Below are 14,128 nucleotides of genomic sequence, written 5' to 3' on the forward strand. Positions count from 1 at the left end.
GTGGGAGCTTTGGAGGAGGTATGGGCTACGGAAGAAGAGTCCTTGGGGTTTTCTCTCTTCAAGGAAGCCCTTGAAGGAGAAATATCCCGTTTCGACTTCTTCTTCCGGCGCCAAGAAAACCTCTTCCACTGGGAGGTAGACCACTCACTGCACTCACTACATACTTTATCTCTGTCACACCGTTGGCCCCTACAAAAAGGACATAAGGTGAGTGGATCTGTTTCAACCGCTGACATATAAGTCCCACAAGGGCGGTCAGGTAAGCCGGGACACTTCCGCATCGCAGAGGCCAACTTCCAAACACTCTGTAAAAAAGAAAAAGCAAACAAAGATTAATGGCTGTCAGTGTAGGCGAGGGTGATAGGAGACACGTCTGTCTAGCACCCGAGCCGATAGCAAAGTGAAGCTCAGAACAGGTGTGTGTGAGGGGAGGGGGAGGGGGGGTAGTATACTACCCTTCCCTACCCCCCGCTAACTAGCGGTGGGGTAGTAAACCCTCGTTAAAATTCTAATGGCTCGTCATTTCAGCTACGCTGAAAGTAATTACCCATATTAGATAGCGTGGTTTGTATTTCAGTTACAAAACAAACACAATTTTACTTCTCCATAAATGATATACATGACACTACTGAAACTCTAAACCGAATCCTTGATAGTGTTAGAGAATGGATGACATTTAAACAACTAAAATTAAATGGGAACAAAACTGAATTCATGGTGGTGGGCAAGAGAAATAGCATGAGAAACTTAGGTGATATTCAAATGAACATAAATAATGACTCGGTGTTAATATCTAGTAAAGTTCGAGATCTAGGTGTATTTCTTGACTGCAACCTATCTCTAAAAGCCCAAATAAATAATGTAATACAAAGTGCTGGTTATCATCTAAGAAATATTGCATTTATAAAAAAGTACCTGGACGAAAATTCTGTTAAGAAACTTGTGATAAACTGTGTTATTACCAGGATTGACTACTGCAACTCTATATACTACAATTTACCAAAAGTCCAACTTAAGAAATTACAAAACATAATAAACAGAGGAGCAAGACTGATAAAAGGTGTCCCACCTAGAGAAAGGATCACCCCTATACTAATTGATTTACACTGGCTGCCGATTAAAACGAGAATTGAATTTAAAATATGTACAATAACCCATCAAGTTATCAAAACCGGTCGTCCAAAATACTTAAGAGAATCGCTACATATTGCCCAGCCAACAAATCGTGTCAACACAAGAATAGTTACAGGTGGCTTCAAAATGTTGGAACCTAGATTTATGTGTACTTTAGGCTCCAGAGGATTTAAATATGCGGCCCCGAGACTATATAATAAGCTCCCACGAAACATTCAAATGATTGAAGACATTAAGGCTTTCAAGAGGAAACTGAAGACTTTCTTATTTCATGAGTCTTTTGACAGTGACGATTTAACAGTAAATGAACAATATGTGACTTGAAAAGATAAATACTGTGAACGAACAAGGTAAAACGACAGTGGAGGTCCTGTAGAGAGTGGGTTCCCCTGCTGTATGGGACCGGAAAAGCAGCCATCAAAGTAAAGTAAGTAAAGTAAGTATGATCCTGTTAATCACCTGACTTGGTTGGGCTGTTTTAGGATGAACTCTTGTTTTTTATATGGCTCCCTCTATCTGATTTGATCTTGGTCAACTGACTGACATCCCCTCGTCAGATTTAGATAAAGCAAACATTTCATCACTATTTTTGTCATAAAAATGAATAAGAAGTTGTTTTGCTATTTTTCATAAAATAGCAAAAGTAGGAAAATAATAAATTTTGCTTCTAGCTGTTATTACAAAGTACAAAATATTTTGAATCGAAAAATGAACATAGAAATCATATAATTGACACTTTTATCCCTTAGACGAGTTCCAAATCTCCCGATAAATAATCCTACAGCTGAAAAAGCTCTTTCTGCTTCGCCAGATGTGGTTGGTATAGATTCTAACACAGCTCCAGTTGCTTCAAAAATTTCAAATTCTTCAGTTATAATTGTGTTAATCACCCGATTTGTTTGGGCTGTTTTAGGATGCACTCCTGTTTTTTTATTGCTCCCTCCATATGACTTGATCTGGGTCAGATTTAGATAAAGCAAAAATTTCATCACTATTTTTGTCATAAAAACGAATAAGAAGTCACTTTGCTGCAGACAGAAGAACACTTTTTTGCTGGCAATGCTTCTAAATTATTAAGAACAGTGTTAGGTACAGTAATACATACACCTATACGGCTATAGGGCTAATCACTGAGGGTGTGTTATTTTTCATTTGCACATTTTAAAAGAAGCTGGGATTTCCCGGGAAGAAAAATGTTATTTTTATAATAAAATAAATTTTTGAATATACTTACCCGGTGATTATATAAGCTGCAGCTCTGCTGCCCGACAGAAAAACTCTACGTTTAAAATCCGCCAGCGATCGCTATGCAGGTAGGGGGTGTACTTCAACAGCGCCATCTGTCGTGCAGGTACTCAGTACTCAATGTAAACACAGAACTCAATTTTCTCCTCGGTCCACTGGGTCTCTATTGGGGAGGAAGGGAGGGTCCTTTAATATATAATCACCGGGTAAGTATATTCAAAAATTTATTTTATTATAAAAATAACATTTTTCAATATTAAACTTAGCCGGTGATTATATAAGCTGATTCACACCCAGGGGGGTGGGTAGAGACCAGCATTAATTGTTTACATTATTATGAGCTAAGGATTTTGTATTTCATTTTAGCAGTTATTCAAAATAACAAACATAAAATAAATAAGTACCTGGTAAGGAAGTCGACTTGAACAATTACTCTGCCTTTTTAAGTACGTCTTCCTTACTGAGCCTCGCGATCCTCTTAGGATGCTGAGCGACTCCTAGGAGCTGAAGTATCAAGGGTTGCAACCCATACTACAGGACCTCATCAAAACCTCTAATCTAGGCGCTTCTCAAGAAAAGAATTTGACCACCCGCCAAATCAACCAGGATGCGAAAGGCTTCTTAGCCTTCCGGACAACCCAAAAACAACAATAAAAAACATTTCAAGAGAAAGATTAAAAAAGGTTATGGAATTAGGGGAATGTAGTGGTTGAGCCCTCACCCACTACTGCACTCGCTGCTACGAATGGTCCCAGGGTGTAGCAGTTCTCGTAAAGAGACTGGACATCTTTAAGATAAAAAGACGCGAACACTGACTTGCTTCTCCAATAGGTTGCGTCCATTATACTCTGCAGAGATCTATTTTGTTTAAAGGCCACTGAAGTTGCGACAGCTCTAACTTCATGTGTCCTTACCTTCAGCAAAGCATGGTCTTCCTCATTCAGATGGGAATGAGCTTCTCGTATCAACAGTCTGATATAATAGGATACTGCATTCTTTGACATAGGCAAAGAAGGTTTCTTAATAGAACACCATAAAGCTTCTGACTGTCCTCGTAAAGGTTTAGTTTGTCTTAAATAGAACTTAAGAGCTCTAACAGGGCATAAGACTCTTTCTAGTTCATTTCCAACCATATTTGAAAGGCTTGGAATATCGAACGATCTCGGCCAAGGACGAGAAGGTAGCTCGTTTTTGGCTAGAAAACCAAGCTGTAAAGAACATGTAGCCGTTTCAGATGAAAATCCGATGTTCCTGCTGAAGCCGTGAATCTCACTGACTCTTTTAGCTGTGGCTAAGCAAACCAGGAAAAGAGTTTTTAAAGTGAGATCTTTAAAGGAGGCTGTTTGTAGTGGCTCGAACCTTTCTGACATAAGGAATCTTAGTACCACGTCTAAATTCCAACCAGGTGTAGCCAAACGACGCTCCTTCGTGGTCTCAAAAGACTTAAGGAGGTCCTGTAGATCTTTGTTGTTGGAAAGATCTAAGCCTCTGTGACGGAAGACTGCTGCCAACATGCTTCTGTAACCTTTGATAGTGGGAGCTGAAAGAGATCTTTCTTTACTCAGGTATAATAGGAAGTCAGCTATTTGGGTTACAGAGGTACTGGTCAAGGATACTGATACTGACTTGCACCAGTTTCGGAAGACTTCCCACTTCGATTGGTAGACTCTAAGAGTGGATGTCCTCCTTGCTCTAGCAATCGCCCTGGCTGCCTCCTTCGAAAAGCCTCTAGCTCTAGAGAGTCTTTCGATAGTCTGAAGGCAGTCAGACGAAGAGCGTGGAGGCCTGGGTGTACCTTCTTTACGTGTGGCTGACGTAGAAGGTCCACTCTTAGAGGAAGAGTTCTGGGAACGTCCACCAGCCATTGAAGTACCTCGGTGAACCATTCTCTCGCGGGCCAGAGGGGAGCAACTAACGTCAACCTTGTCCCTTCGTGAGAGGCGAACTTCTGCAGTACCTTGTTGACAATCTTGAACGGGGGGAATGCATAAAGGTATAGATGGGACCAATCCAGTAGAAAGGCATCTATATGAACTGCTGCTGGGTCCGGGATTGGTGAGCAATATATTGGGAGCCTCTTGGTCATCGAGGTTGCGAAGAGATCTATGGTAGGTTGGCCCCATGTGGCCCATAGTCTCTTGCACACATCCTTGTGTAGGGTCCATTCTGTTGGAATGATTTGACCCCTCCGACTGAGGCAATCCGCCATGACATTCATGTTGCCTTGGATGAACCTCGTTACTAGAGAAAGGTTTAGATCTTTTGACCAGGTGAGGAGGTCCCTTGCGATCTCGTACAACATCATAGAATGGGTCCCTCCTTGCTTGGAGATGTACGCCAAGGCCGTGGTGTTGTCCGAGTTCACCTCCACCACTTTGCCTTGAAGGAGGGACTTGAAGCTTTTCAAGGCCAGATGAACTGCCAGTAGCTCCTTGCAGTTGATATGTAACGTTCTTTGATTCGAGTTCCAAGTTCCCGAGCATTCCCTACCGTCTAATGTCGCACCCCAGCCCGTGTCCGATGCGTCCGAGAAGAGAACGTGGTTGGGGGTCTGAACAGCCAGGGGCAGACCCTCTCTGAGGTTGATACTGTCCTTCCACCAAGTCAGTGACGACTTCATCTTCTCAGAAATGGGGATCGAGACAGCTTCTAGCGTCTTGTCCTTTTTCCAGTAAACAGCTAGGCCTAGGTAAAATTGAAGGGGACGGAGGTGTAGTCTCCCTAACGAAACGAACTGTTCCAAGGATGAAAGCGTCCCTATCAGACTCATCCACTGTCTGACTGAACATCGTTCCTTCTTTAGCATGTTCTGGATGCATACCTGGGCTTGACTTGTTCTGGGGGCCGACGGAAAAGCCCGAAAAGCTTGACTGTGAATCTCCATCCCTAAATACACTATAGTTTGGGATGGGACCAGTTGGGACTTTTCCATATTGACCAGGAGACCCAATTCCTTGATCCGATCTAGAGTCCACTTTAGATTCTCCAGACAGCGACGACTGGAAGAAGCTCTTAGAAGCCAGTCGTCCAAATAGAGGGAGGCTCTGATATCCGCTAAATGCAGGAATTTGGCAATATTCCTCATCAGCCTCGTAAACACAAGAGGAGCTGTGCTTAGGCCAAAGCTCAGGGCTTGAAATTGGTAGACAACCTTTTCGTAAACGAATCTCAGAAAAGGTTGGGATTCTGGGTGGATGGGGACGTGAAAGTATGCATCCCTTAGGTCTAAAGAGACCATCCAGTCTTCCTTCCTGACCGCTGCTAGAACGGACTTTGTGGTCTCCATGGCGAACGTCTGCTTTGTGACAAAGACATTCAGCGCACTGACGTCTAGCACCGGCCTCCACCCTCCTGTCTTCTTTACCACTAAGAAGAGACGGTTGTAGAAGCCCGGGGATTGATGGTCCCGGACTTTGACTACCGCTCCCTTTTCTAGTAAGAGAGACACCTCCTGCTTCAAAGCTAGTCTCTTGTCTTCCTCTCTGTACCTGGGAGAGAGATCGATGGGAGACGTTGCTAGAGGGGGTTTGCGTACAAACGGGATCTTGTACCCTTCTCTGAGCAACTTCACAGATTGTGCATCTGCGCCCCTTTTCTCCCAGGTCTGCCAGAAGTTCTTGAGTCTGGCTCCCACTGCTGTCTGAAGAAGGTGGCAGTCAGACTCTGCCTTTAAAGGACTTGGTACCTTTCTTCTTCCCACGTCTCCCTTCGGCACGAGCACCTCCTCTGCTGGAGGCTCTGCCACGAAAGGGCGGAATGAATCTGGACGCTGGAGTGTCCATCCTGGGTCTAGACAAGGTAGGCAAAGGGGTGGCTTTGCGGGCAGAGGACGCAACCAGGTCATGGGTGTCTTTCTGAATCAAGGAGGCAGCAATCTCCTTTATCAAGTCCTCTGGGAAAAGGCACTTTGAGAGAGGAGCAAAAAGAAGTTCCGATCTCTGACACGGTGTTACTCCAGCTGACAGGAAAGAGCAAAGGTTTTCCCGTTTCTTGAGGACCCCGGATACGAACGAAGCCGCAAGCTCACTGGATCCGTCACGTATGGCCTTGTCCATGCAGGACATAATGAGCAAGGAAGCTTCCTTGTCAGAAGGGGAGATCTTCCTGCTCAAAGCTCCCAGACACCAGTCCAAAAAGTTAAAGACCTCGAAGGCTCTAAACACTCCTTTCAACAGATGGTCTAAGTCTGAAGGAGACCAACATATCTTAGAGCGTCTCATGGCTAGCCTGCGGGGAGAGTCTACTAGACTTGAGAAGTCGCCCTGGGCAGAGGCAGGAACTCCCAAGCCGAGAACTTCTCCCGTGGCATACCAGACGCTCGATCTGGAAGAGAGTCTCGCAGGGGGAAACGTAAATGCTGTCTTCCCTAGGTTCTTTTTGGACTGCATCCAATCTCCTAAAACTCGTAAAGCTCTCTTGGACGAGCGGGCGAGGACGAGTTTCGTAAAGGCAGGCGCGGATGACTGCATGCCTAAAGCAAACTCTGACGGAGGAGAGCGTGGAGCCGCAGACACAAACTGATCAGGATACATCTCTTTGAACAGAGCAAGAACTTTTCTAAAGTCCAAAGAGGGTTGCGTGGTCTTGGGTTCGTCGATGTCCGTATGTGGGTCGTCAATGTGTGCAGCGTCGTCATCATCAGAGAGTCCATCATCTGAAAATTGAGGAGGAAGCGGCAAAGGAGTAGGAATCGGCTGGTCAGCTGAGTCCGGCAGCACGGGTGCACGCGTGACTGAACCGGACGCAACGTCATGGAACTGTTGCCCAGTCTGTGAACTGGCAACAACCATAGCAGCGCGGGGACGCAAAGCGTCTACTCCAGACTGTCTAGTCTGATGTGGGCGAGTAGAGGTAACCACACTGGGTTGCGGAGGTTGACGCACCGCGTCAAAACCAAACAACTTAGACTGTTGTTGTACCTCGCGAACGTCAACGGAAGGTTCCGTGCGTCGCTGAACGTCAACATGCGGCTGGCAGGGTACACTGGAACGCATGGGTGGCGGGACTCTCACAGCTGGAGTGCGGGAGAAGGTAGCCTCAGCGTCCACCGGACGCACAACCGTGGGTGGTTGTAGGCTAGAGGTTGGTGCAGCGTCAACCTTCTCCGCACGAAAGTCCTGCATCAATGACGTTAACTGTGACTGCATGGTCTGCAGCAAAGACCACTTAGGGTCTACAGGAGCAGGTGCGGCAACAGACGGTGTTACTGCTTGATGCGGTACCGCTTTGCCTCTCTTAGGAGGTGAGCAGTCGTCGGAAGACTGCAGCGAGTCCGAACTGACCCAGTGGCTACAACTGGGCCGTTGGACTTGCGCGGAAGGGACCGACTTGTGCTTAAGAGGCCGCGAGACCTTGGTCCATGGTTTCTTACGAGAAACCTCTTCCGCAGACGAGGAATAAATGGGCTCTCTCGTCTTCGTGTGGGTGGGGCGATCTTGGGTAGATACGCCCGAAACTACGGAGGGAACGTCTGTTCGCTGATAAAAGCCTCTCGAACCCTTTGGTCGTACGACATTGCTTCTCCCCTGGGCTTGGGAGCTTGCAAGAGGTCCCGGACTGGGAGGACGACAGGCACGAACAGACGAACCCTCAAGCGCAACACTATCCACAACACTATCCACAACACTACCACTCACTTTATCACTACCCACTGCACTCTTACACTTCAGCTCCTTGACGTCTGCCATGAGCTGGTTACGGTCACTAGCCAAGGACTCGACTCTCTCACCCAGAGCTTGGATGGCACGCATCATATCTGCCATCGAGGGTTCTTGAGTGCAAGAAGGGGGATCAGGAGCAACCACTACAGGGGAAGGAATAGGTTGTGGGGCATGAGGAGAGGAAAATTCAACGGAGCGAGATGAACTTCTCCTGACTCTATCTCTCTCTAGCCTACGTGTATATTTCTGGAATTCGATAAAATCGAATTCCGAAAGCCCAACGCATTCCTCACATCGATCTTCCAATTGACAGGTTTTATCCCGACAATTGGAACAAACGGTGTGAGGATTGATAGAGGCCTTCAGAAGACGCCTTGAACAGTCCCTAGCATTACACTTCCTGAATTTAGGGACTTGAGAAGGGTCAGCCATTTTGAATTAGTCAAAGGGGAATTCAAAAACTATCCAAAGTCATCAACAAATAATCCGATATCAACAAAAGAATGCAAGGATGTATTGAAGATAAAGCCTGCAAAGCGAAAGCTCAAAACTAGAAACGTGTACTTCACCAAAAAGTTGTGAAAACCAATCCAGTTAGCAACAGCGAATTTAGTAGGTCTTGCCGGTGGCACGACAGAGAGAAAATTGAGTTCTGTGTTTACATTGAGTACTGAGTACCTGCACGACAGATGGCGCTGTTGAAGTACACCCCCTACCTGCATAGCGATCGCTGGCGGATTTTGAACGTAGAGTTTTTCTGTCGGGCAGCAGAGCTGCAGCTTATATAATCACCGGCTAAGTTTAATATTGAAAAATAAAATCCTGTGAATTTTCTGGGACAAAAAAGAAAAAAAGCATGCCTAACCCCCACTAACTAGAAGTGGGTCGTTGACGTCTCGTGCAAGTTTTATGGCTAAACTCAGCTTACTGAACATATATCCAAAGTAAAGAACATAGGTTTGTATATGTGTTGGGACAAACTGCATTTATATCTATATACACAGTAAACAAAAAGAAAATAATTCAATACGAAACATGTAATCATGCTTAGCACAAACTACCATATAACCAATCCTTTTGGTAAGCAGGAAAGGAGAACAAAGCATTCACAAAGAGTATCATGTTAGCCTCCAAAAGGATAAGAAATACAGTACTGTACAACTCAAAAGTTTTTAACACTTTTCAGTACTGTTAAATACTAGATCCTTGAGGGTTAAGTAATGTGACAGTTGTCAGTTACATGGAAGTCAAGAAAAAGTTGGGGTCATCAAAATGATTACAAATAAATTAGATTAACTTACAATACAGTATACTTAAAGAATGAGCTAAACAACGCCTAAGACGACTTCAAGATGTTTGAAACTAGAAAATTTTGACACTTCATTGTGTAAGAGAATGGAGGGCAGGAATATCAGGTCGTCTTTAAATCTTAATTATTTTTATCTAGAAAACTGGTGACTGTACATTTTTTAACCATATTTTTAAAAGGAAAGTATGATAATATTGGTGGTAATAGTCACAAAAATACACTATCATAGATGACAATAAATTTGAAAATTGTAAGGTTCTACATAGGCCTATAATATTGTACAAACAATGAAATGACATTTGCTTTCAATGATACTAGGACTAGATAGATTAAAATCATGTTTCCCCAACAGCTGTAAAGAATGTCTTACTCTAGATGAACTACCAGTATTGTTTTCAAAAATTAAAGTGAAAAATTTTACTGAAAGAAAGACATAACAGTTCAGCTACCTCAAGGAACTGAGTCGGAGGATCCGCTGCAGACACGTGAAAGTTACCTTCGGAATTCATCAGCAGCTTCGGTTTCAGCAATAAAGAATATAGTCTTGGACTACGCAAAACAACGACCATTATCCAAACTGAAAAAAGAAATTCAAGTGCCAATTTTAGTGTTATAATCAACATACATTCAAATGTTTGATATAAAAACAAAAGTTCAAGTGCCAATTTTAGTGTTATAATCAACATACATTCAAATGTTTGATATAAAAACAAAAGTCATCATAGCAGCATTAGACCATATCATCATCATAAACATATTGACACCAGATACCAGACTTTCCCTTTGTGAGGACAGACATGTAGAGATCTCTACACTCCTTATCAGATCTAGTTCTTCATTTAAACCCCTACAGTATTCCAAGATTCTTGGAGCTTTCCAAAAGTATTCAGTCCTCCTACTTCTATGTCTACTGCTTTTCTAACCAGGTACCCTTCCCTTGTTACTTTTCATTTCATGTCCAAACCATCTCAGTCTAGTATATTTTCCCTATATATCAACTAGGCCTGACATTTAAACATGAAACAAAATGTGAAATGGTGTAAGACAGTTTGCTGTTCAAGCAGAGCCCTTGACAATGCCCATCCTTTATCAGTGAGATGGTTAGGATTGCAGTCAATCAAGGGCCATAGAAATTAAAATCATCACTATAAACTTGATAATACATACAGTAACCAAATCTTTCCTTTAAGGCATTTAAGACTTTCATATTAAACTTCACAATGCAGTCTACACTAAGCTATTCATTTGTAAGATAAGGACTATTTAGCACAAAACTTCATATGATCAGTAAAACTTGTGAAATATATTTTAATTATAAAATAAATTTTTGAATATACTTACCCGGTGAATATATAATAGCTGCAACTCTGTTGCTCGACAGACACATACAGTAAAAAACTCGCCAGCGATCGCTATACAGGTTGCGGGTGTGCCCACCAGCGCCAACTGTCGGCCAGATACCACTCTCGATGTAAACAAAGACTCAATTTCTTCTCATCCCACTGCGTCTCTATTGGGGAGGAAGGGAGGGTCGTTTAATTTATATATTCACCGGGTAAGTATATTCAAAAATTTATTTTATAATTAAAATATCATTTTTAAATATTTAACTTAGCCGGTGAATATATAATAGCTGATTCACACCCAAGGAGGTGGGTAGAGACCAGAGTTAAATATGTTTACATCGTATAAGCTAAGAGTTTTTTATTTAATTTTGGCAGTTATCAATATAACAAAACCAAAATAAATAGGTACCTGGTAAGGAAGTCGACTTAGACGATTACTCTGCCTTGTAAGTACGTCTTCCTTACGGAGCCCAGCGATCCTCTTAGGATGCTGACAGACCCCCAGGAGCTGAAGTATCAAGGGCTGCAACCCATACAACAGGACCTCATCAAACCCCTAATCTGGGCGCTCTCAAGAAATGACTTTGACCACCCGCCAAATCAACCAGGATGCGAAAGGCTTCTTAGCCTTCCGGACAACCCATAAAAACATTAAAACATTTCAAGAGACAGATTAAAAGGATATGGAATTAGGGAATTGTAGTGGTTGAGCCCTCACCCACTACTGCACTCGCTGCTACGAATGGTCCCAGTGTGTAGCAGTTCTCGTAAAGAGACTGGACATCTTTCAAGTAAAATGACGCGAACACTGACTTGCTTCTCCAATAGGTTGCGTCCATGATACTTTGCAGAGATCTATTTTGCTTAAAGGCCACGGAAGTTGCTACAGCTCTAACCTCGTGCGTCTTAACCTTAAGCAAAGATCGGTCTTCCTCACTCAAGTGTGAATGAGCTTCTCGTATTAACAATCTGATAAAACATGACAAAGCATTCTTTGACATAGGCAAGGATGGTTTCTTAACCGAACACCATAACGCTTCAGATTGGCCTCGTAACGGTTTAGTACGAGCTAAGTAGAACGTAAGAGCTCTAACAGGGCACAAGACTCTTTCTAGTTCATTGCCTACGATCTCCGATAATCTAGGAATATCGAAAGATTAAGGCCAAGGACGAGAAGGTAGCTCATTTTTGGCTAGGAAACCAAGTTGCAGAGAACAAGTAGCTTTTTCTGACGAAAACCCGATGTTCTTGCTGAAGGCATGAAGCTCACTGACTCTTTTAGCCGAGGCTAAGCATACCAGGAAAAGAGTCTTAAGAGTGAGATCTTTCAGGGAGGCTGACTGTAAAGGCTCAAACCTGTCTGACATGAGGAATCTTAGGACCACGTCTAAATTCCACCCAGGAGTAGCCAAACGACGCTCCTTAGAGGTCTCAAAAGACTTAAGGAGGTCTTGCAGATCTTTATTGTTGGAAAGATCTAAGCCTCTATGCCGGAAGACCGAGGTCAACATGCTTCTGTAGCCCTTGATAGTAGGAGCTGAAAGGGATCGTACTTTTCTCAGGTATAAGAGAAAATCAGCTATTTGGGCTACAGAGGTACTGGTCGAGGATACGGAAACTGACTTGCACCAGTCTCGGAAGACTTCCCACTTCGATTGGTAGACTCTAATGGTAGACGCTCTCCTTGCTCTAGCAATCGCACTGGCTGCCTCCTTCGAAAAGCCTCTAGCTCTCGAGAGTCTTTCGATAGTCTGAAGGCAGTCAGACGAAGAGCGTGGAGGCTTTGGTGTACCTTCTTTACGTGTGGTTGACGTAGAAGGTCTACTCTTAGAGGAAGACTTCTGGGAACGTCTACTAGCCATCGAAGTACCTCGGTGAACCATTCTCTCGCGGGCCAGAGGGGAGCAACTAACGTCAACCTTGTCCCTTCGTGAGAGGCGAATTTCTGCAGTACCTTGTTGACAATCTTGAATGGTGGGAATGCGTAAAGATCTAGATGTGACCAATCTAGGAGGAAGGCATCTATATGTATTGCTGCTGGGTCCGGGACTGGAGAGCAATAGATTGGAAGCCTCTTGGTCAGCGAGGTTGCAAAGAGATCTATGGTGGGTTGACCCCAAGTCGCCCAAAGTCTCTTGCACACATCCTTGTGGAGGGTCCATTCGATAGGAATTACTTGACCTTTCCGACTGAGACAATCTGCTAGGATGTTCAAGTCGCCCTGGATGAACCTAGTTACTAGGGAGATGCCTCGATCTTTTGACCAGATGAGCAGGTCCCTTGCGACCTCGTACAAAGTCAGTGAGTGGGTACCTCCCTGTTTGGAAATGTACGCCAAGGCCGTGGTGTTGTCCGAGTTTACCTCCACCACCTTGCCTCGAAGGAGATTCTCGAAGCTTATCAAGGCCAGATGAACCGCCAAAAGCTCCTTGCTGTTGATATGCATGCTCCTCTGACTCGAGTTCCACAGACCTGAGCATTCCCGACCGTCCAGCGTCGCGCCCCAGCCCAAGTCCGATGCGTCCGAGAAGAGAACGTGGTTGGGTATCTGAACTGCCAGGGGAAGACCCTCTCGTAGGCTGATATTGTCCTTCCACCAAGTCAGACAAGACTTTATCTTTTCGGAAATCAGGATCGAGACCGCCTCTAGCGTCTTGTCCTTTTTCCAGTGAAAAGCCAGATGGAATTGAAGAGGACGGAGGTGTAGCCTTCCTAGCGAGACAAATTGCTCCAGGGATGACAGCGTCCCTACCAGACTCATCCACAGCCTGACTGAGCAGCGTTCTTTCTTCAGCATCTTCTGGATGGAGAGCAGGGCTTGATCTATTCTGGGGGCCGACGGAAAAGCCCGAAAAACTTGACTGTGAATCTCCATCCCTAAATACAGAATAGTTTGGGATGGGACCAGCTGTGACTTTTCCAAATTGACTAGGAGTCCCAATTCCTTGGCCAGATCTAGAGTCCAATTGAGATCCTTCAGAGAGCAATGACTGGAAGAGGCTCTGAGAAGCCAGTCGTCCAAGTACAGGGAGGCTCTGATCTCCGATAGCTCGAAACTGGTACCCCACATTCCTGTAAACAAACCTCAGAAACGGTTGGGAATCCGGGTGTATAGGAATGTGGAAGTATGCCTCCTGAAGGTCGAGAGAGACCATCCAGTCGCCTTCCATAAATGCTGTCAAGACAGCCTGGTAGACTTCATCGTGAAGTTTGTCTTGACAATGAACACATTGAGCGCACTTGCCTCTTACGTACTTCTGCAGTGAACATGGCTGCCAAATCATGGAGCCATCCCTGAGGGACTTGTCCCTGCAGAGAACGTGGCTGTCAGATCATTGGAGCCATCCCTGAAAGCCTTGTTTATGCATGACATAATTGTACAGCAAAACTTCAAAGGCTCGAAAACAGCTGTGAAGTTGACCTGTAAAATCTTG

At 44.4% G+C, this 14,128-nt stretch overlaps 1 protein-coding gene across 6 annotated transcripts in view; it reads right to left on the reverse strand.

Moving 5' to 3' along the window:
* Positions 1-14,128, reverse strand: part of LOC137622201 (palmitoyl-protein thioesterase ABHD10, mitochondrial-like) — a 242,880-nt gene that overhangs the window by 67,048 nt on the left and 161,704 nt on the right. For all 6 annotated transcript variants that reach the window (XM_068352666.1, XM_068352662.1, XM_068352664.1 and 3 more), the window contains exon 2: positions 9,798-9,925. In XM_068352666.1, the coding sequence (XP_068208767.1) occupies positions 9,798-9,917 (120 nt within the window). In that variant the 5' untranslated portion in view covers positions 9,918-9,925. The remainder of the gene's footprint in view (positions 1-9,797; positions 9,926-14,128) is intronic.

Source organism: Palaemon carinicauda, chromosome 29 (assembly GCF_036898095.1).
Source record: "Palaemon carinicauda isolate YSFRI2023 chromosome 29, ASM3689809v2, whole genome shotgun sequence".
NCBI lineage: Eukaryota > Metazoa > Arthropoda > Malacostraca > Decapoda > Palaemonidae > Palaemon > Palaemon carinicauda.